General features: G+C 38.0%; 3 protein-coding genes across 4 annotated transcripts; 2 read left to right on the forward strand and 1 right to left on the reverse strand.

The window, feature by feature from the left end:
• Positions 1–1,824: 1,824 nt before the first annotated feature.
• On the forward strand, positions 1,825–8,331 carry LOC149006399 (transcription factor GTE10-like). The gene is made up of 10 exons (XM_089166242.1): positions 1,825–4,004; positions 4,126–4,171; positions 4,297–4,452; positions 5,328–5,401; positions 6,080–6,149; positions 6,260–6,340; positions 6,431–6,546; positions 6,653–6,719; positions 6,870–7,000; positions 7,091–8,331. Exons 1-10 carry the CDS (start codon positions 2,748–2,750, stop codon positions 7,364–7,366), a joined length of 2,274 nt encoding a protein of 757 aa, XP_089022368.1. The 5' UTR covers positions 1,825–2,747; the 3' UTR covers positions 7,367–8,331.
• A 584-nt stretch (positions 8,332–8,915) lies between these two features.
• POLA2 (DNA polymerase alpha 2) lies at positions 8,916–15,655 on the forward strand. Of its 2 annotated transcripts, XR_016175196.1 has the most exons (17): positions 8,916–9,220; positions 9,305–9,380; positions 9,473–9,604; positions 10,011–10,377; positions 10,551–10,646; positions 11,049–11,128; positions 11,500–11,575; positions 11,677–11,850; positions 12,211–12,315; positions 12,435–12,530; positions 12,598–12,690; positions 12,817–12,849; positions 12,968–13,009; positions 14,060–14,190; positions 14,273–14,399; positions 14,671–15,389; positions 15,480–15,654. XR_016175196.1 is itself a non-coding variant. In XM_089166568.1 (16 exons), exons 1-16 carry the CDS (start codon positions 9,145–9,147, stop codon positions 14,827–14,829), a joined length of 1,863 nt encoding a protein of 620 aa, XP_089022694.1. In that variant the 5' UTR covers positions 8,916–9,144; the 3' UTR covers positions 14,830–15,655. The 2 variants fall into 2 exon arrangements, 1 of the variants encoding a protein (XP_089022694.1); XM_089166568.1 differs by having other exon boundaries at positions 14,671–15,655.
• A 275-nt stretch (positions 15,656–15,930) lies between these two features.
• Positions 15,931–18,321, reverse strand: LOC149006401 (lysine histidine transporter 1-like). Its single transcript, XM_089165295.1, has 7 exons — positions 18,191–18,321; positions 17,687–18,070; positions 17,190–17,583; positions 16,978–17,083; positions 16,770–16,861; positions 16,583–16,651; positions 15,931–16,501 (listed from the first exon to the last, which is right to left on the reverse strand). The coding sequence occupies exons 1-7, from the start codon at positions 18,241–18,243 to the stop codon at positions 16,403–16,405; spliced, it is 1,197 nt and encodes a 398-aa protein (XP_089021421.1). The 5' UTR covers positions 18,244–18,321; the 3' UTR covers positions 15,931–16,402.
• Positions 18,322–21,976: the final 3,655 nt, after the last annotated feature.

Raw genomic sequence — 21,976 nt, forward strand, 5'->3', positions numbered from 1 at the left:
TTATTTATTCTTATTATTATTAGTTTTGTTTGAAAATGACAATTTCTACAAGAGAGATAACAATTGCTTACCCAAAAAGGGAATAACAATTTTATATATACGATGCTTCGCATTGGTCAAAGGATATTTGAATTCTTGACCATAGTTATGTATGAATAATTTGTCGAACCCGAATAATGCAATTTCTTTGCTTGATTCACATTTTTTCCCCCTCGACTTTGTAAAATTCTCGATTTTTACCCATATGTATAAATTCACAATTATTTTTGATTGAATTGAATTATAGCAAATAATTCGGCTTGGTTAATAATGCCATAAAAAATGATAAAAATTCAATGATTTTTCACCGCAAACACATATAGGGTAAATCTTTATTTCTCTTATTTACCTTGCAAATTTTCTCCATATAATCCTTCACCGGACGATTTCTGCACAAACCTAGGCTTCACATTTTTTGGTGGCATAGGCTATGATCCTTTTTGTTTGACATTGTGAATGATAAATTTCCAATTTGATGTGGTTCTTCCATTGTCCATTCTACAAATAGTTTCTACAGATTCATCTTTGATTATTCTCATGTTGATGATTGAGATTCTCAGCTTAAGAATGATAGATGACACGAGGGTTGAGTATTTCATCAATTGGCCACATTTTGAACTTATAAAATCTAAACCATAGTTATTTATTTATTTATAAATAATTGATCTTTTCGGTGTGAATGCAAGTTTTAGATGTTAATAAACTATTGAATATTATATAAATAAAATAAAATAAAAAACCATTGAGTATTATATGATTTTGCTTAATAAAAAATAGCCCTTTGAATTTATTTTTAAATTAATTATTTTTTGAATGAGTTATTTAACCACACATACAAGGACCCAAGTATATTGGCTTCCTTATCATCTATATGATTATACTCGTTGGTTGAATTTCTTTAGTCTTTGTCCTATTTTAGCATTACGAATTGTTTTAGCAAGTTGAGATTGAATATTAATTTGTTTGTTTAATTGATTATAAATTAATCATCAAATAATTTTTAATAATTTCTATATCTAAAACAAATAATTATTATATATATATTTTTTATTTTTTAAAAAGCAACTATTCTCTTAAACTCATACTACAAAGTATTAGATGTGTATGCCAACCCCATAGTATTGTTTGTTTGAAAGAATTTGAAGTGAAGTGAAAAAAAATGGATAAAAATTCTAAAAATTTTAAAATATGATTTTTTTGGCTCAATAGAATGGAAAAAATCAGAATACAAGTTTTGTTTATTGATTTAAGGGACCTTGTTTGTTAATATAGCACATTATTTTTCTCTTGAACAAAAAAAACAAAATAAAAAAAAAATATTATTTTTTCTGCCCTCGCCCATTTAAAGTTCAAAATATTAATATTTAGAGAAAGCGAGAAAAATATAATGATAGTGGAATTGTGGAACTCACAATTATAATTTTTTTTCCTCTATTTATTTACTCGACTATAAAAGTCTCACGTGTTTATTTTATTTCATATATTTTTTTATAACAAAAACAATGTTTTTTTTATAACAAAAACAATGTTGCCGTAACGTATCTCCAGACCAATCATGGAACGCACAGCTGTATCGGAGGGCAACTGGTTCCCCTTCTCCGAAACACAACACCCCCAGAAAAAAGAAAAAAAGACAAAATAAAGAAAAAGAAAGAAAGAATCGGAGGGCATTCTAAAGAAAAGACAATAATCGTTCGATTAGACAAGCTGGAGGTTTAAACGGTAGCGATCGCCCAGGCGGAATTGCCGTGGTCTTTAAAGAAGAACCAACTGGTCGAGCGTTCGTGGATTTGTTCTTCCGTTTCGAGTGTCTGGGTCTGCACTTATTTCTTTTGCATATTAGGAGGAGAACCACGAAGAAAGAGTTCTAGGGTTTACTCTTCGCTCCGAAGTTGCTCAGCTTGGCTCGAAATCCAGGTTTCTTATTGGATGTATTAAAGCGTTTTTGGGTTTTATGAAAACTGCTTCGTGTCTGAGTTTTTTGCGGAGCTTCTATTTGTACTCTTTCTCCTGATCCATTGGTCTCTCTCCAGGGTTATGTTCGAATTTTACGCGTTCTACACTTCTATGATTACTCTTTGGTGTTTTTCCTCAACTTTTTTTTGATGCTTAAATCATTTTCCATCCGTTTTGGGAAGAGTTCGTGATTTGTGCTAGGGTATAGAGTGAGAGGTTTTGTTCAGATTTTTGAATGAGAATTGTAGATTCCGGTTCGGACGGCATTGGGAATTGTAATGTAGGGTGGGTTTTACTTTTGCAGTTATCCAATTTTGGTTTTCCATTTCTCTGTATCGATCAATGACTGCATCGAGTTTAGGGTTTTTCAAGAGAGGAAAATTTGTGAGGCATAGTTCGAAATCGAACTTTCGTAATTGCAGAGGGTGATCTTAGATTACATCTTCACTTCGGATTGACTTTAAATTTTCGCCTGGGCAAGAAAATAACTGACGTGGTTTGGCGACTGACTTCTGTTGCACAAGGAAGTAATTAATGAAACTTTCTGTGCTGGTAATATTGAATCTAATATTATTCTGGAACAAATTGAAGAAGAACCCATTTGTACGACCGCAGACTTGGTTTCTTGAGACTTGTCTTCCGGGATAATTGATGTTTGCATAATTAAGGGTTCAACCTTATGGTGTCGAAAGTTCTAAGGGTATAAACTACTGAAGGAATCAAAGAACTACTAATAGAAAGTCTTGGTGGCGATGACTGGGAAATCGCAGAAGTTGTCAAAAGCACATTCGTCTGGATTTGTTTCGGACTATCGTCATGCTGTTGAAACCATGGGCGAATCTGAAGGGTTTGGCAGCTCAGGCCGAGTAGACAGTGAGGTAATGGCTTCATTGGATTCCTTCGTTCCAAAAAGGAAGTGTATGGGTTTGAAAGTCGATACGTGGGATCACTTTGGCGTTCCCCTACGAGTCCTGCCATTATCAAAGATGTCTCAGTCTGCAAGGAAGGATTTGGAACTGAGGCTCACAGCAGAGCTTGAGCAGGTTAGGGTGCTTCAGAGAAGAATTGTTTTGCAGGGTGCAAATGGTGTTGTTGCACTGTCATCTTCCAGTGACATACGCTGCCGCAGTGATGGACAAAGAATGCCCCACCGGGAGAATTTTCCAAGATCTTCTGAACTGGTGTCTGGGCAGGGGAAGAAACGGTTTGCTCCAGGCAACAATGGTGCCCAGCTGAAAAGGGATATTTCGGGAAAGTTTGAATCTATGAAGCAAGCTCCTCCTTCAAGAATGTCAAATTCTACGTTGATGAAACAGTGTGAGACATTATTGAAACGTCTGATTTCACACTCTTACGCTCGTGTTTTTAAATCTCCTGTGGATGTAGTGAAGTTGAAGATCCCAGATTATTTTGAAGTTATCAAGCATCCGATGGACTTTGGTACGATAAAGAGAAAGATAGCTTCAGGAGCATACTCTAGTCCATTGGGTTTTGTTACTGATGTAAGGCTTACATTCTCAAATGCAATGACTTACAATCCACCTGGAAATGACGTCCATGCCATGGCTGATACACTGAGTAAATATTTTGAGAAAAGATGGGAATCTATTGAGAAGAAATTTCTTTCTGCTGATTTGCAGGCAGTGCCTGCTAAACCTAGTGTCTGTAGAGAAATAGAAATTGCTAAGCCAATGCCACCTACGAAGAAAAAAAAGATCTCTACAATAAATCAGAATGTCATGACAGAGCCTGTCAAACAGATCATGACAGAGGGAGAAAAACATAAACTTAGTAGAGAATTGGAATCTTTGATGGGAGATATGCCAGAGCACATTGTTGATTTCCTGAAGGGGCATAGTTTTAATGGATGCCATACTGGGGATGATGAAATTGAGATTGATATTGATACTCTCAGTGATGATACATTGTTCTCATTACGGAAGCTTCTTGATGATTATTTGCGGGACAAACAAATAAATCAGGAAAAAGTTGGGCCTTGTGAAATGGAGGTATCCTTACTAATTTTCTTTATTTGTAAGTCTGATGTTGATCCTCCTATTTGAATTCTGTTACTTGGCTAATAATGCATTTGATTGTCTTTTACTTAGATTTAGTAAAATTATTTTGCAGATTTTGAATGACTCTGGGCTTAGCAATTCATCAATGCCTTACAAAGGTTATCTTTTGATTTGTTCATCATTATTTAAAATTTTCTTTTTGGAAGTTGAATTTTGTTAACATGTGAGCCAGATGTACCCTCATAAATTTTATGGGAAAATAAAGTTCGCTTTACATGCACAGGCAATGAACCTGTTGATGAGGATGTAGATATTGGTGGGAATGATCCTCCTATTTCAAGTTACCCTCCAGTAGAGATAGAAAAAGACACTGGCCTTAAAATCAGCAAATGCAGTGGTTCAAAAAGCTCTGGCAGTGAATCTGGCTCTTCGTCTAGTGGTATGTACCAGTTACTGTTGTATCATTCCCAAACTACCACATTGCTTTTTTGTGCTCTAAGTGTAACTGTAACTTTAATGCTGAAAATGTGAATAACTTTGTTGGCAGATGAAGTTCTATCCATTAGCAACTTCTGACTTATAAAGCCCCCAGTAAACTAATTTCATGTCCTTCCTTTCATTTTTTTTGTCGTTAAAATTGTAATGATGCGAGTAAAGAATCTCTGTAATTATTTGTTGAAGTTTCACTGTAATAAAAGTGATTGTTCTATGGTATGAATGTTCACGACGATATAAAGGTAGTCTGAAACCAGGATTTTTGGGGGTATTACCAAGATTAAGGTCTGGGATCTTTAAGATGTGTTGCCCTGTTTGACTGCCCAAGAGATGACTTCCCGCCAACCAAGTTGGTTATGGTATCAAAATTCATTCTCTGGGCGGTTTCGCTTCTGTTCAACAAAATCAACTTACAGAGGTGAGTGACCATGCTGGCACTATTGCACTAGGGGAGCCTTTACCCGAACACTTCTGAGGATGATATAGTACCCGAGGATATGCAGTAACTGGAAAGCCAGTTGCTAAGGTTGTTAGTTAATTTGGAGTTTTAGACAACTTTTGGCATATGTTGTCATGGGCCAAGCTCAAATCTCACTTAACTTCACTCCCTTTTGCTTGTAACTAAAGGCTTACCAGAAAAATATAGTTTGATAGTTTTCTACGTTCTGCTGGGAAAGTTCACTGTCTGGGGCCAGTTTTACCTTACTGTTCTCGCTTGAGTCTTTTTTCCTGGCTGATTTTTTATTTTTGACATTCTTCTACTTGAAGATTAAGACTGGTTGTAGAGTTAGTTTTTGACATTTTCTTTTTCATCTGCAGATTCAGAGTCTGGCAGTTCTTCAGGAAAAGAATCTGAGGGTGCTAAAGCTTCTTCTCCAGTAAATCCCTCAAAGGTATATTGATCATTGTATAGTTGAATTATCTGTAGCCTGGCATAACTAGTTTGGATTCTATGATGCTTTGACCCTTTTTTTAAAATTATTAGGTTAGTGTTTCCTAGGGAACTTGTGATAGTTAGACCCATTTAACACTTGGATTGTGGCAATCAAGATGGAAGGTAACTAGCATGAAGATATCTTTATCTGCTATCCAGGGATTGGTGTGAGACCTTGGAAGATGGAGGGAGGGTAACAGATTAGCAGGAAGGCTTATTATTGGTTTGGGGCAGTGTCACTTAACTTGATTTTTCTCTAATTCATGTAGAAAGATTAACGAAGTTGGATCGTGATGCTGGCAAACACTAAATTCCTTCTCATGGATAACAATGAATATGGAATCATCTGAATTTGCAAGAATTTTGGGCATAACTTCTGGAACCAGATTTGTTCCTCCAATAGTTATTGGATTTGTCAGATTTTGTCAAATGCTACAATGACACATCCTGTGGAATAATTATTTGTTGTGTAAAATGCAATATTGAAAAGCGCACTGTATACAATTTTTGTTTGGCCCTCATGGCAAATGGATATCCTTGGCCTTTTACTTTAGTCTTTGCTGTTCTAAAATTCTAATATGTATGTCTTTGCTGTTCTAAAGTGCTATATGTATTCTTTTGAATTTCTTTTGTTCAGAGGAACTTAGGTTCTGGAAAAGATGCGGAACAACGGAGAAATGACTTAATTGATCCACATGATGGAATTCGTGAGTTTCTGGGTTCGATGTATTTCACACCTGTTTTAATAACTAGAGTGTGAATTTCTCTAAGATTGCTTTATAATGGTATTCAATTCTCATATTCCCTGGATGCACAGAATCTGTTAGTGGGGTGGATCAATGTGAGCTAAATTCCCAAACCGGCCCTGTTTCTGTGGAGGAAGATGGCCATCCTGGTGGTAAGCATGAATGCTTATGAGAAACTGAAAAAAGCAAGGTTCTTTTCATTCTGGTTTGTCATATCACCCTTTCTCTAATGACATTTTTAGGGGAGAGTGCTCCGTCTGAGAGACAGGTCTCCCCAGAAAAGCTCTACCGTGCAGCTTTATTGAGGAATCGTTTTGCTGATACCATCCTCAAAGCTCGAGAAAAGACACTTCACAAGGTTGGTTACAAGTTTGGACATAATTTAACCCATTGTCCCTGTCCATTTTCCAAAATTAATTCTGCCTTAATTGTGATTGGGTATGGTTTGATTTGGTGACCTTCAGGATGAAAAGGGGGACCCTGAGAAACTACGACGTGAAAGGGAAGAGCTCGAGAGACAGAAGAGGGAAGGTACACTGGTTAACCTTCAAATATGTGGTTGCTTGCATTTTTGGCATGCTGAGTGAAGGCTTTGTTTGCAAATAATATTAGAAAGACCTTGGCTGGTACAAGAAACATAAAACCATATACTCATAATTTTCTACTATATTCTGGAAGCAGAAAAAGTTCGATTGCAAGCAGAAGCCAAGGCTGCAGAAGAGGCTCGACGACAAGTTGAAGCGGAGGCTGCAGCTGAAGCCAAGCGGCAGAGGGAGCTTGAGAGAGAAGCAGCACGTCAAGCTTTGCAGAAGGTAAACTAAGATGCGTTTGACGTTGGGTAACCAATTGCATGTTTCTCCTCTTGCTCTCTTGTTTGATTGAATATTTTGGCAATTCTGCAGATGGAAAAGACTGTGGAAATTAATGAGAATTCGCAATTTCTGGAGGACTTGGAAATGCTTAGGGGTGCGCCTGCTCAGCATTTGCTGAGCTATATTGAGGAAACAAGCCCAGCTCACTCTCAAGATGGCATAGGCTGTTTCACGCTGCAGGGAAGTAGTAACCCTTTGGAGCAACTAGGATTATACATGAAAATGGATGATGAAGAGGAGGAAGAAGTTGAGCCACATAGTGTCCCAGACCCTGTTAAGGATGTTGAAGAGGGAGAAATTGACTGAGCAGGTTTAGTTCTTGTGCCTCTATGCTGTGTAGGGAGTTTGAATCAGAAAATATAGCTGGGAAGTCCATCCGTGAGGATTTTGTTAAACGCTTTCTAGGAATGGGTGACAAGGATGTCTGGGAGCCATTGGAATTAATTGCTTTTGATTTGGCTGAAGTGTGACTACTGCTCTGGGTTTGGGGTCATTTTTTTGATTGATGAAAGTTTTGCTTTTTGAAGCAAATCTTACCATAACACTGAGGGACTTGGATTGCAGAGTTTCTCTTCTGAGGGCTAATTTAATCTAATGATCAGACTTTCTCTGTAAAGACAGTTTACTAGCACCCATTCCTTGAGTTGGGGATGGTGGCGAGGGGCTGTGATACAAGGGTGGAGGACTCCTGAACTGTAGAAAAAAAGAGAGATTCTTCTGAGACACATTGAAATGAAATTTCTTATTCAAATCTGCTGGGTGCCCTTTTCATTAGTGCTTCATGCGGTGCCATATGTCCTATGTTCTTGCTTTCAAGTGAAGTTGATATATCTGTACAGGGTTGAAAAATCTTGGAGCAGATTCTGTTAGTATATCATACTCCTTTTCAAGTCAGATTTTTCTGTATGATCTATTAGGTTATGAACTCAAGAAGATGATAAGAATTTTTGGTGGTTTTCTGATTATACTTTTTTGTACTTGTTGCTAGGAACCTTGGGGTTCCATGATCAGTGGCATGAGGGTTAAAACTTTGAATCGTAGACTGTAGGGGACCTGAGAACCAAAATATCTTAAGTACAGTGAAATCCACAAGTTTGACAGGGTATTTTTTGGCATACCGATGTTCCTGAGCTGATCTCAATCCGTGTTTTAAACCCTAATAAAATGGGGGTGGTTTGGTTTTGGTTGTAGCATTCTAGATGGCCAATTCAATTTTTGTTTGGATAGTAAAATCAGTTTTACTGATGGCTACCTTATATGCTTTGTAAGGCTAGTAGATGTTGATCCAAATTGCCAACCGTGGTTATCAATGAGTTTCACTGAAAATCCCAGTGACTTTACACTACTCTTCAGGCATCGCTGAAAGTGGACCAGGATTTATGAGGTGCTCAGATTTGAGTCCAGATCCACAGCATTGTTCACCATTTTAACTAATTTACTTAAAAAAAATAAAAACCTTTCTTTAATTTGCAAAATTTTGTTTCCATATGAGTAGAGGATTCCGATTCACTCCCATTAACCCGACCAATTGATTGACACCCCTTCAGGCTGAGGCTGTTTCCCCTGATATATTAATAGTGTGGATCATTTCCCCTGATGGGAAGCACAGAGTGTTCTCTTGACGGTGTTACAACTTACAAATACAAATTATGTGGGCCCCTGTAATTTGTGATCAGACAATCAATAAATTTTCTTCCCCCAAAAATTTCAATTTTATTTTTCAAAATTGAAAATAAATTTATATTGTCGTATGATTGGTCCTATAAAAAACTCGTAAAAAGGGATTGCAAGTAAAAATCCCATAAAAAGGGAAGCAAATCCGTTTTCGTTTTATTACACTTTTCGAACTGGAACCCGCTCGTTTGTTCTACCGGTCCGGATTTTCCCGGCTTTTCTTGTTAGTCGATACTCGCTTGCGTGTGCATTTCCCCCCCTCGCCGTGGGTTAGGAGTGGCGGGAACCTTCAAAGTATTTATAGGCCCGAAACGATTTTCCCGCCTTTAGTTTATGCTTTACCTCTTGCCCTTGTCTAGCAATTCTCGACCCTGCACCAGAGGCCTGAAACGAAACCCTAATTTGCTACCATGGAGGAAGAGATCAAAGCAGAGTTTGAGAAGAGTTGTTTTCCAGTCGACGACGAGGAAGAAGTACTCCAGAAATGTTAGTTCCTTCCTTTTCCCTCTATTTTGCCAAGTCCCCATTATCTGCATATCTAATATATTGATAACTGTGTTACTTGTTTAGGTCTCACTTTCTGCATAAATTTCAAGCTCAGACCTTCAGATCTCGTTTCGAGTTGGGAGGTTTACTACCTTAACAGGTTATTCGGTTTATTGTATTCACCGATTATTCCAGGGGTTTTATACTCTAGATAGATACATTAATACTTTTGATCTTCTTTTTTCCTGACAGGCAACTTAGCGTAACCTCGGTGCAGAATGCTCACATGGATGGCTTCTTCTTACACCTACAAAATGAACAGAAGGACCGGGCTATTAGAGAGAATCCTCATTTGCACGTCTATTCCAGTAATGATGTTGATATGTGAGCAATGAATTGAGTTTATACGCTTTCAATTGTTATTTGTGTTCTGAATAGTCAGGTCAAGACATTAGAACGAGAATCTTTTCCTTTAACTATTCTTATTAAGCGATCTAGCGTTTCATCATTACCCTTATCTCCAGACCTTCAAAGAAATATTTTCCTCTATTCATGACCTTTTAGATAGGTGCAGAGAGTGATGTTAAAGAAAATCGAGATGTTTTCGTTCTTGTCAAACTTTCTCTTTTTGCCTTATCTATGGATACAGACAAGTTTGCCAATGTTCCTTGAGGGGGGGAATGAGATGGGTTTGTTTTGCTTTATTTTTCTCATCCTTGTTTTTGCATATATTAACAATTAGCAGAGGTTATCTACATGTCAACCCACAAAGACCAATTTTTTTTTGTAGGATTCTAAATGGTGAGCCTGAAGATACAAAAGAAGGTATTCTTGGAACTCCAGTGGATAGATCAGAAACTATCCCTTCAGACTTGTCTGATATTACGCCTGGAATAAGCGGGAAGTCCACATCTGGAAAACTAGAACTTCTTAGTAGCCATATCACTCCTTTTGGGCAACGGACAACCAAGTTCGTAGTACAACATTCTTTTAATAACCCACCAGGTATAGAGAATGGTGTAAAAGATGACACTCTTGAGAGTCTTGAGGACGATGTCATCAGGAGAGTTAGACCTAGTGAGAAGTGTTCTGTGCAAATTCATGTATCACAGCCAGAACCAGGTTGCAGATTCATGTATGATAGAATTGAGGACAGGGTAAGTACATCTCATAATGTCTTTATTTGTCCAAGAAGCACTATTTCTAAAGTGATTCCATCTCTGGAACCGTATGTTTTTCCTTAGCCTTAAAATGGTTTTCATGGAGTGTGAGGTTTTCACTTTAATTGATGTCTAGTGCTCTATGCTTAAATCCGTTTTTGGTGATTCAGTTCAGTTCCCTTGAAGAACGCATCATGAAATATGCAAATGCACTTGTTGCTTCTGGACTCTATGAGGAACCAGTGGATCCCACAGTTGCCTCTCAGGTGATTGGGCTGTCTCATGAACCCCTTTGTCTTCTCTTAAACCATTTGTTTCTCACAAGGTTCTTTTTCTTTTATTTTATTTTTTCGTTCCCCCATTCCTCTTGGGTTATGAAATATTTAGAAAGAAGAGTGCAAAATTATTCTACTTTTTACTCTTTGTACTAATTACTGAGTCTGTAATTTGAATTTTATGATTGAAGTTCGAAGTTTGTTATTGTTCCCCTGCTGCAGTTCATTTGAATTTGAAAGTTCGGTTTTGGTAAATTGATGATTTTACTCATTAGGAGATCTCAGATCGGTTTGTACTATATACATTTTCTTTGTGTTACAATTGCCAGCTAATTGATTGTTGGCTTGATTGAGTCAGACATTGCATGCTTTTGACAAATTCTTTTATTTCAGAATGAAGTTTTTTCAGTTGGCATGGTCTGTTGTGATGGAGAAGGCCGTCTGAATGAGAAGTCCATTCTGTTGCAAGGCAGGTAGGGAGCAACTCTTCTTGCTCATTGTTTCTTTACATCCGCTGTATGATTAGAAAATCTCAGTTACAGTGTGTCTGAATGTTCGGCTCCAAAAATTATTGCGGAAGGAAAGGAGAAGAAGCCTTATCTCATAACAGAACAGGCCAAAAGATATATATGTAAACTAGTCCACCTGTGATGTTGATGGCTAGGGTAGGGTACACAGAATGATGCAAATTACGAGCATTATTTGTTAATGTTTCAGCTTAGAAAATGCTTTGGTTGGGCATAGGATTAGGTACTTGATGCCCATAGATGACACTTTGTGTTCTCCTGTCCTGTTGCAGTTTCCATAAACCTTGCTGCTACTTATGAGTCTTTATTTTTAGCAGTGTTGAGCATTCTTGTGGTCAACGTGTGCGGCTTGACATACAGAAATTGACCCCATTTTCCTTCTTCCCTGGACAGGTAATATTCATACAATCCTTAACTTGAAGCTCAGTTTTTCCCCTTTTTCTTTGTCAGTAAGAAATAATTAAGTGAATTTTGGAAGAAATATATTGTTGCAGGTGATTGGTGTCAATGGTCACAATCCCAGTGGACACTGTTTGATTGCATCTAAAGTTGTAGATGCTATTCCTTTGTCATCTGTTCCTGATATGTCTTTGCCTCCTGCAAAGAGGCAAGCTCTTGAACCAGAAGTTCAGGCAACTCCTTCCTCTATGCTTGGGGAGCTATCATTGGTATGTAAATGTCTATTTGAATGTCTGAAACTTAGATAAAGAAGCAACACATTGTGCTCACGTGGTATTAACTAAAAGGGATGACGACTGTATATTATGTAAGAACTATGATGTATAATTATTTTATTTACTTACTAAGTGTATGCTCTCATTATTGAAAAGGAGACGGGAACAATTGAAATTTTAGTTACAGTACATACCTATGATTAGGTACCCATGACAGCTATCTTATGTTAAATGTCATGTAAAGCAGTGTTCAAATGCATAGCAGTTGGACTTGCTGCTTTTATTTACTTGACATGATCTCACATGCACATCCTTCGTAGGTGTATTTACACTATCTCTGGGAACTTTTGACAGGTTATTGCTGCAGGTCCCTTCACAACATCTGATAATTTGTTATTTGAGCCTTTAGTAGAATTGCTAGCTTATGCAAGCAGAAAACAGCCTCAATTGATTATGCTGGTAACAACCCTAAGATTTTGTTCAGTCCAAATTTAAAATTTTCCCCTTTGTTGTTGACTAACAAAGGTGCATGCCCCCCCCCCCTCAAAAAAAAAAAATAAATCTTGAAATGATTGCAGCTGGGACCATTTGTTGATTCTGATCATCCTGAGATTAAGAAAGGAACTGTTGATAGAAGCTTTGCAGATCTTTTTCATGTGGAAATTCTTAAAAGGGTTAGTATTGCATTTGTAAAAATGTTTAGGAGATGTTTACTTCTCTCATCATTATCTTCTGATGCAGTTGCAAGATTATGCTGCATTTATGGGTTCTGCAGCACGTGTGATTCTCATCCCCTCCATACGAGATGCAAACCATGATTTTGTTTTCCCTCAGGTTTTTTTGTTTGCTGGGTTTTATAAACTTTTTTGATCCAATGATTTAGTTAGTTGATTTGTGTTAAAAAAACCTTCTGGATATCCAAAATTTAGACTCATCTTTGAATTAATTTTGGTTTTACAGCCTGCATTTGACCTTCCTGATCTCAAAAATCAGGTATGTGCCTTTTGTTGGATTTATTAAGTTTCCAAAATACTGGATCATGAAGATCTTCCTGGTCTTAATGATTATTGAAATCTAATAAATCTTGTTTTTCAATTTTTTTTGGACTCAGATATGTAGTCTTCCAAATCCGGGCCTTTTCTATGCGAATGAGGTACATCCTTAAATGTCCCTTTCTATCATTGCTTTTTCCATGTGTGTTGGGAAGGAGGGCAATGGTTGGGCTGCTAGTAAGCAGGGCTAGTGGGTAAGTAGGTATCAAGGCCCAGGTCTATTGAAACAACACAAATCTGCTCAATTGTTAATGCATGATAGCTTTCACTCATTAGGAATTTATCCGTATCACTTATCATTATGGCCTTGCACAGCTTCTTAATGTCTGAAGGAAAGGATTCTCAAGTTATGTGGATGATCAACAGTAATTCCTACTTTACCTGGACATGAATTTGTAGCGTTGTGTATTCCAGCCAGCCAAAACCCAGTAAGCTTAGGTATGCCATTTGACAAGCATTAAAAAGTAAAGTTGAAGGTGGGGTTGTTTTTGGTGCAAAGTGGGACTATTAAGCTGGTTTGAAGTGCCATATGGCTTGAAGTTGCTCATACATTGTGTTTTTAGCCTTTTAATTTTGTTGGTGGCTATTCTTTATCCCAATCCCATGCAAGGTTGTATGGAAATGATAAACCTGATAGCATCTGCAGATGTGGTGTCAAAAGCTTTTCAAAAGAAGAAAAAAAGGAAGGTGATAACAACATTCACCTGCACACAAAGGAAGGTGGTTCTATCATTCATTTGACAAAAACATATCCTCTCAAAAAAAGTGATAGTGATTTTTGTTTCGATCCAAGGTCAAAACAGTTGAATACTTTAATTCCATATAACATTGTCTGTGCTTGTACAGTTCTATAAAAATTTATGGTTATGGCATGGTTGAATATCTTGGTAAATTATAATGACTAGTAATTTTCAAGTCTTCAAAAATAAACTCCCAGGGATGGTATCTAAAGTTTAATGAGGATTTGTAATACCATAGGTCACTAGTGATTTCCTTTTGGACGGTTATTTATGAATGCCATGTCTCACTGAAATTTCGATGAAACAATTTTGATAAAACAGTTTGTTTCATGCTTCGAAGAATTTCCTTGTCATCTCCAATATAGTTATCTATATCTTCAGAGAATGTGGAATCACAGTTTTGAGCTTCAGGTCAAGGTTGGATGCTGCACGGTGGATATCCTGAAACAGCTTAGTGGGGAGGAAATCTCACGAAACCCAGGCAATGCATCATCTGTTGACCGAATGAGTCGGTTAGCCACTCATTTGCTCAGTCAGCGTAGGTACGTATTATGCATTGTGGTTTACTTTTACCGATGATGGTGGTTTTGAATAATCAGAGAACTAATTATTTTGTTTTATCAGCTTTTACCCCTTGTATCCACCCTCAGAAGGTGTTCCCTTGGATATGTCACTTGCTCCAGAAGCTATGCAGATCTCTTTGATTCCTGATATTCTAGTCCTGCCTTCAGATCTGGCTCCTTTTGTGAAGGTAACACCAGTCTCCTGCTCTTCTCAGACTCAGCATGGCAGACCTTTGTCTAATCCATCGCTAATTAATGGAAAGGATTCTTATGTAAATGGTTGCACAATTCTGCACCATTTCATGGTGCACAGGGGCACATTTACTGTGAAATTCTTAGGTATTAGTAGGTACATGTTAGGTTTTTTCTGCGTACAGTTTATTTTGGGTGAAATCTACATACAGTTTTTTATCTTGTAGTTTGAGGAATTTGAAGCATGCAACATGTTGCTTTTTGCAGGTGCTCTCTGTTGGTGGGAGAAACGATGGGGATGAGCAATTAAAGTGCTTGTGTGTGAATCCTGGGAGGTTGGCTAAGGGCATTGGAGGAGGGACCTTTGTACAGCTAAATTATCAAAAGAATCTGGACAGTACAAGTGCTTCAATTATAAGGATGTAATCTTCGTACTAAAGATTTGCACCTTGTGATGATCAAGTAGCAGACGCATAGGAAGCTTGTTTTGAGGGATTAAAGCAGAAGAGGCTGATGAATGAGAGAAGACCAAAATGGTGGTGATAATGAGGATGAAGAGTTTCTGGACAGCATTCTTGTCAATGTTTGGTGGATATTCATCTGATCTACCTCTTTTTAGTGGTACTGAATCGTCTAGATTGTCAGAAATTTTAGAATAAGTGCCATAAGAATTTTATGTTGTAACAGTAGGTTTCCTTCGTAGAATCAACTTATTGAGGATGCAATGCAGCATATTAGTCTTGTACATAATGCAACGGAAGAAAACCCGTGCCATGAATTTACAGAAGAATTTAGAACCATCTCTTTAGGGAGTCCCATCTTAGAAAAATTTACTGCCACATTGAAAACAGATACTGAAAATAGGTTCAACCATTCTATTCCTTTGGTGCATGGCCATACACAACATGGATCATAGATCCCCATTCTTTACAGAGATGCACAGCGACCACCAAAAAGAGAAAAAGCCAGTGAAACAGTGTGCACGGGTATGTATAGGAGTGTTTAAAAAAAGGAAACTGAGACTGATGAACTGATTGACATTTTTTGACCAAGGTCTTTCTGTTTTTTGTTTTCAGAAGCAGATAGGAGACTGAAACTGACCGAGAAAACTGTTTGAATCCAGATTGGAATAATTTAAGGTTAGAGGGTTGCACATTATGCCAGGATCTGTCAACTCATAACTGAAGACTCTTTGAAATTAAATATTGTTTTACATTTTCTTTTTATGCTCTTTTAGGCGTTATTAGTTTATTATAACTGGTGAAGTTTAATACATTTATGGTTTTCTATTTGGTAGTATATGGTAGATCGAACACCGGATTAGTCAGGGCAAAGCCTTGGAAACCGGGGTTGGCAACCAAAAAAAAAAGAAGAAAAAGCTCCACCTGGGAAATTGGGCTTGTAGAGGGTTATGATTTTAGGCACAAGGGATTGGGGGTTGTAGAGGTGGTGGATGGAGTTAAGGTTTAAAGTATCTGTATCGAGTATCGTATTAGTTAGGTGATTGTGAGAGATTGTAGTGTCTTGTATAGAGTATGATAGCGTATTGTCAAAAGTGCTTTAGTGTGTAATCCAATAGAGAGATGTATCGATATGTTTTGCATTGATTATATTCAATATGGATGCATATCGGCTAATATCGTATCGAGGAGGTTATTAAAATTTTGAATTTTAATGATAGACGACCAATTGTTGGTAACACGGGAGAAAGCACATGCAGAAAGCATCATGTATCATTCAAGGCCTTTGGCCAGGGGTTATGATCACTATCAAGAAATTCCATTTTTTTTTCTTTCAAAAAGGGAAAGAAGGTAGAGTAAGCCTTGCTTGGTTTTAATGGTAATCTCTTATTCTCTTCATGGATAATCCCTTCTACATGGAGGAACAGATGAACCCTTACTCCACAGACTAGCCAAACTTGACTGGCATCATCATCATCATCATCATCATTTTCTTCATAAGTTCCTGTATAATAACCCCCCTCTTGTGCTGAGATGATCTAGGAATAGAACTTATAGCTTTTGGCAGAAAGGATGATCTGCCTGAGTCCACCAATGGGCGCCAGAACCATCAATGCAACTCCCAGTATTATGCAAATCTGCAAAACCCATGATTTAATTGACAACTTCAACTCAATAGAGAGACAGGTAAAAGCTAATAAATTCTTCCATATACATACCCAATTGATCGTCCAAGATAAGCCGAATTTCTTTGGCTTGTAAATTGTAAGCCACATGATGCAAGGAAGCTGAAGTTTCAGAAAGAAAGAAAGAGCAAATGTTAACAGGGATTCTTTGTTTCAGAAATAGAAACAAGCACACTGGGCGGCTGTTCCAAAAAGGAAAAAAAATGGGATTTCGACTTACAAAGTATGTTGTAGGTGCAAAAGCAAAGCCTCCAAGGAACCCAAGAAGTGCACCGAAGAATGGGAAGGTCATACCCATGAACATTGTGAATGCTGCAATCCCAGAAACAAAAACAAACATTAACAACAGCAACTAGAAGAACCCAAGCCGTGAAACATTAGTAAGATCTCCAAAATCCAATTCTGTTAAGGGATATATAATATATTACCAACGTATGTTGTTCTTGCAATGAAGCGAAGCCTAAAGCAAGGAATGCAATGCATCTTTTTAACCAGCACAGTTTCAATCATGTCAAACACTGGCATTGCATAAATCTGAATCCAACAAAATGACATGAAAATAAAGGATTGGATTAACACTGGCAAGAAAAAAAGACTTCAAATTGAAGTGATCAAAGCTGTTAAGGGATAAAATCTGTACCTGATAACTCCCAATAACATGAATGACAACAAACATGTTAGCCATAGCAATCAACCACCTAGGCTTCTCTAATGAGATTAGGATGTTGTCTTCCACAGCATTGCCAAAAATATAGTATCCAACGAATGCCACAGGGAAGTAGCAGATGGCAACAACGAAATAGGCAACGACTACACCTCTCCACATAGGTTTCTTTGAGGGATTTTCAGGGGTAGAGGGAATTGTTGCCTGGATCTCTAAGACCACATTGTGCCCAGCAAAGGCAAAAGCTACATCACCAAGGCCACTTAAGAAATTAAAGACCTTCCCTGCTGTGGTTGTGGCTTTGTAGTCATAGCTCACACCTGGTTCAACCCCCTTTTCAACTGAAGCTGCCCACCCAATGGTGGAATAACTGTATATATGAACAACAAAAGCATTATAATAATTAAATGAGTTGACAACCTTAAGTGTAGGACTCAATTGGTGGTTCTGTCATAAAACAAAACATCGCTTACCTCAAGGACATGACAGCAGCAGACAAGGAGACAGCAGAGATGGAGTCCAAGTTAGGAAGGAAAGAAAGAACAAAGTGACAAGAGGCAAAGATCATGATGAAGTAGGTGAGCTTGATGTTTGGGGCGTTGGGGCTTACTGTGTCATGGAACTTCTTCAGTGATTTCCCTCCTGTGACCATATATACTATGTCCACACCAACTTCGACTAGCAGTTGCTGTGGAACAACAATCCATAAGCCAAGCTTTTCACCAAAAGCATGTTGACCCAACTCATGGTACCTGTCGAATCGCTTTCCTGGGACCATTTCATGCATCTCAACCATTTGCCACAGAGTGTAAAGAGTGATGATCCAGGATAAAATAAGAATAACCACACCAGGACCCCTGAAATGGACTCACAGACGATAAATTGATGCTAAACAGTAGAAAAGGCAAATCGATGATAACCAAAATAGATAAAAACAAAATCCAGTTCACAACAACCCATAAACATGAAGTACTAACCATCCAAGCTCGGCCATGGCATAGGGAAGGCCGAGAACACCAGCACCAACCATAGCAGTGACATTGTGGAAGGCAGAAGACCACCAAGTGGCATTCCGAGATGAAGTGATTGGAAGCCAGTCTTCGGCCGTCTTTTCCTTAAGGAACCCCAAACACCACAAATCAGACAAGAAAAAAAAAAAGAAAAAAGAGGATAGAAAATAGAGCAAATTGCACTGGCACCCCAAAATAGAAGCATTAAAGCACTGACACCCCACTTTATGTTTAAAAAACACAGACACTCCAATTCAATAAACACACTAGTCCATTCTATTAGTGAAACTGTTAATCCATTGTTAAATTTATTTTAATTCCAAAAATACCCTTGCTATGAAACCCTGCCGTCAAAGTCAAGTCTAGGTCGCCGGATTGCAGCAGTGATACACCATCATCGATGGTCTTCCTCTTGTAGTCTTGTTGGAAGTGATGGTGTGGGAATCTCTGAGATTTCAAGCCATAGCAGCACTTGCAGCCTTGCGATGTCAAACCAAATCGGACTGACGCAGCAGCAGAGCCCATATCTCCTTCGACTTCAAGCGCTGAGCAATCCATCCGCGAGAGCAAGAGCAAGAGCAGCAGCAGCAATTTAGGCAGCACCGATTCTATCAATAGGGGTTCATCCAGATTTTTTTTTCTTTTCTGTTTCTTCCTCTTCTAGCAGCGGCGGTGCTAACTGCTGCTCTTTTTTTTTCTTTCTTTTCTTCCTGTTTCTTCCTCTTCCAGCAGCGGCAGTTAGACCGCTGCTACTGCTTCTTTTTTTTCTTTTTGATTTCTTCCTCTTCCAGCAGCGGCGGTGCTAACTGCCGCTGCTACTGCTTTTTTTCTTTCTCTGTTTCTTCCTCTTCCAGCAGCGGCGGTGCTAACTGCCGCTGCTACTGCTTCTTTTTTCCTTTTTTGTTTCTTCCTCTTCCAGCAGCGGTTGACACCACGAGTAGGTGCAGCCAACAGAGTACACAACAGCAGCTTTGGACAATAATGAAAATGTTATGTTATGAACAAAGGGAAGTAAAAAGAAGCTGCAAGTGCCATCTCTGATAACCGTTGACACCACGGTTTGATACAAGGCTTCAAAGGAATTCCCGTAGAGTGTGCCACCAAAAGAAGCCTAAGAGTCAGTCTCTTTACGATGGACTGTTGAATGAAGACATGGGAGAGGATTACGGCAGAAACAGGGCAAATAAGAACTGCAGCAATCACCATGAAAGGCGACGAATCGAACCGAAGGATTCTAACAGTTTCTCTCAAGATCTCTAGTGCATTCATAGAATTGAAACGTTGATCGATATAAAAGCTCCTACGAACACCAGAATCTGATGATTCCATCTCACTGTCCAGTGGATTCGACTTTTTTTTTTTCTGTTTCTTTTCTATTTCACCGCCGCTGATGTTCTTCCGGTGGAATCCAATAGAGCTCTTGAAGAATAAGTGAAGGGTATAATAGTCTTTACAAAAATAAGACTAACCAAGTAATAATCATTCTAACAGAATAGGACCTATGTGTTTTTTAAACATAAAGTAGGGTGTCAATGCTTTAAGGCTTTCATTTTGGGGTGTCAGTTCAATTTGCTCTTGAAAATAATAACAACAACCAAATGGCATGAATAAAAAAGAAAAACTACTCTCTCATTATTATTATTTTTCATCTGGGTTAATTTTTCTAGAAATGTCCAATCGAATTCCTAAATTTGCTTTCACCTCAAGTTTCGGATATAGGTTGCTACCATTGCCATACCTGTAGGAGTTTTGTGTCCGCCCTTGCGGCCCCCTATGTGGGTATTATATGTATCTCCCCCTATATGGGTGTTTGTATCTCCCCCTATGTGGGTGTTTGTTCTAAGGGTATTGTGGACGCGATCCATTTTGGGCTTGACCCAACCAAATTCCTTTGCTCTTGCTCTTGCTCTCGCGGATGGATTGCTCAGCTATCGAAGGAGTTGGGCTCTGTCAATTTGCATGTCGACGACGGTTGAAATCTCAGATTCCCACCATCACTTCAACAAGACTACAGGACCTCTTGGTTCGTTTCCGACCAGACTTGACTTGTGGAGTTCATAACAAGGGGTTTTTGGAATTAAATAAATTTACAATGGATTACAGCTTGTACTGTTTTTTAATTATTTAAAAGAAGTGCTGTTTACCAAAAAAAAAAAAACAAAAAAAAAAAAAAAAAAAAAGTTTCGGATATCAGTCGAAGGACCCCATATAAGATCCATCTTTTTGAGCTCAAATATTCCGAAATTTATGTCTTCAAGAAAGCGGAAGAGGAAAGGACAAAGTTCTGATTGGTGGTGTTTTTATTGATTTTGTTGACTGTGTAAGTTAAAATATTTATTTATTCAATGGTCCAGATTTACTTTGGACCTCAAATTGGATCTAACCATAACCATGCATTGCTCCTTCTCCCAAGCATGATCCATTGACGACTATCTTCTCCATTGCATCAATCGAAATACAAGTTAGATGTGATCTTGGGTTTTTTTTTTTGAATAGAAGCTAGCTTGAGACAAATATCCTTATAGATAACCATTCAAATTGCATTCGAGGAGCAAAATTTGGAGGACCATTGCGAAGGTTATACTCTAACCAGTAGTGAGAGATTTAGGAATTGATTTAATTTGGATATATGCTAATTTTAAGTGGAATATTATCCTATTTGATAGATACTATCCGTTTTAATATCTGTATTCTATTAAAGTTTAATTTTAAGAAATACATCATTATTCCTTCATTAATAGTAATTAATTCAATTTAACTACCAATAGTTAATGTAATCAGATGTAGAATATTCGAATTGCATTCGGATATTTTTATCCATTACTTTCGGGTTACATTGCATTCAATCTAGGATTTCAAATCTACTTCAAATCCATGGAGTTACTTTAAAAATTCAGTGTTTGGTTGTGGAATGAACGTTCATCCTGAAAATTTATTTGATTGACATGATTTTGTGAACTAAATAAATTCTAATTCGCTTTCATAATTTGAGATCATGACTAGTCCCAAACGGGTATAATCCGATTCAGAGCATTTGAAATCTCTAGATTCATGTGTTTAACAATGCCAAATTTGATCTATTTACATCCCTAGACTGAATAAAACTTTCAGAGGAAACCATGTGTTCGAGGAGAAATTGGAATCATTTAAGATAGTATCCATAACATACTTCGAATTTTCCTCCTTTTTCTTTTTGAAGAGGGGCAAGGGGGAACTGAAGTTCGTCCGGGCCAACTTACACCCACTTCGATTACATCCTACGCATAGTTGTTACATATAACGCGAAGAAGGCTGACGGAGAGATGAGACTCATGAGAGTTCTTTTAAATGGTTTAACCATGCCCACCTTGACTACATCCTGAGGGTAGTGATATACCCAGGTGACAATTGATGAAATTTGATTAACATGCAAATTCTAACTCTTTAACAAATGCAGAAAGAGTTGATCAAACGACTCATACCTTGGTGGGGTTTCCGTTTGCAGCATCAGTTCCCATGGCTTTTGCAAGATGGACTTAGAGGGGAGGATATGGTGAATGGAGTTGGAGTAAACAAGAGCCTCTAAAGAAGAAGAGGAAGAAGAGAGAAGTTTAGAAAGATTTCTGAGTCTGACTTGAGAGAAGCAGAAATTGGTAGTGACATGCAGGGGAAGTTGTACGTTGAAAAAAGTTGTTCCAGCAAAAGCAGGATGTTGGCTATTACAACCAACCCTTCTTCAACCTACAGCACCCTGCACCTGCAACACCTAATCTC

The sequence above is a fragment of the Hakea prostrata genome, chromosome 8 (genome assembly GCF_041222555.1).
Source record: "Hakea prostrata isolate BN-2017 chromosome 8, UWA_Hpros_2, whole genome shotgun sequence".
Taxonomy (NCBI): domain Eukaryota; kingdom Viridiplantae; phylum Streptophyta; class Magnoliopsida; order Proteales; family Proteaceae; genus Hakea; species Hakea prostrata.

Coding starts and splice junctions, on each gene's coding strand:
- LOC149006399 (XM_089166242.1), top strand. CDS start 2,748: ATGACTGGGAAATCGCAGAAGTTGTCAAAAGCACATTCGTCTGGATTT. Junction 4,005..4,125: donor TTGGGCCTTGTGAAATGGAG/GTATCCTTACTA, acceptor ATTATTTTGCAG/ATTTTGAATGACTCTGGGCT. Junction 6,720..6,869: donor CGAGAGACAGAAGAGGGAAG/GTACACTGGTTA, acceptor TTCTGGAAGCAG/AAAAAGTTCGATTGCAAGCA.
- POLA2 (XM_089166568.1), top strand. CDS start 9,145: ATGGAGGAAGAGATCAAAGCAGAGTTTGAGAAGAGTTGTTTTCCAGTC. Junction 9,605..10,010: donor TCCAGTAATGATGTTGATAT/GTGAGCAATGAA, acceptor TTTTTTTTGTAG/GATTCTAAATGGTGAGCCTG. Junction 12,531..12,597: donor ATGTGGAAATTCTTAAAAGG/GTTAGTATTGCA, acceptor CTTCTGATGCAG/TTGCAAGATTATGCTGCATT.
- LOC149006401 (XM_089165295.1), bottom strand. CDS start 18,243: ATGGTTGGTGCTGGTGTTCTCGGCCTTCCCTATGCCATGGCCGAGCTT. Junction 17,584..17,686: donor GCTGCTGTCATGTCCTTGAG/GTAAGCGATGTT, acceptor TCATATATACAG/TTATTCCACCATTGGGTGGG. Junction 16,862..16,977: donor TGCAAGAACAACATACGTTG/GTAATATATTAT, acceptor CTGGGATTGCAG/CATTCACAATGTTCATGGGT.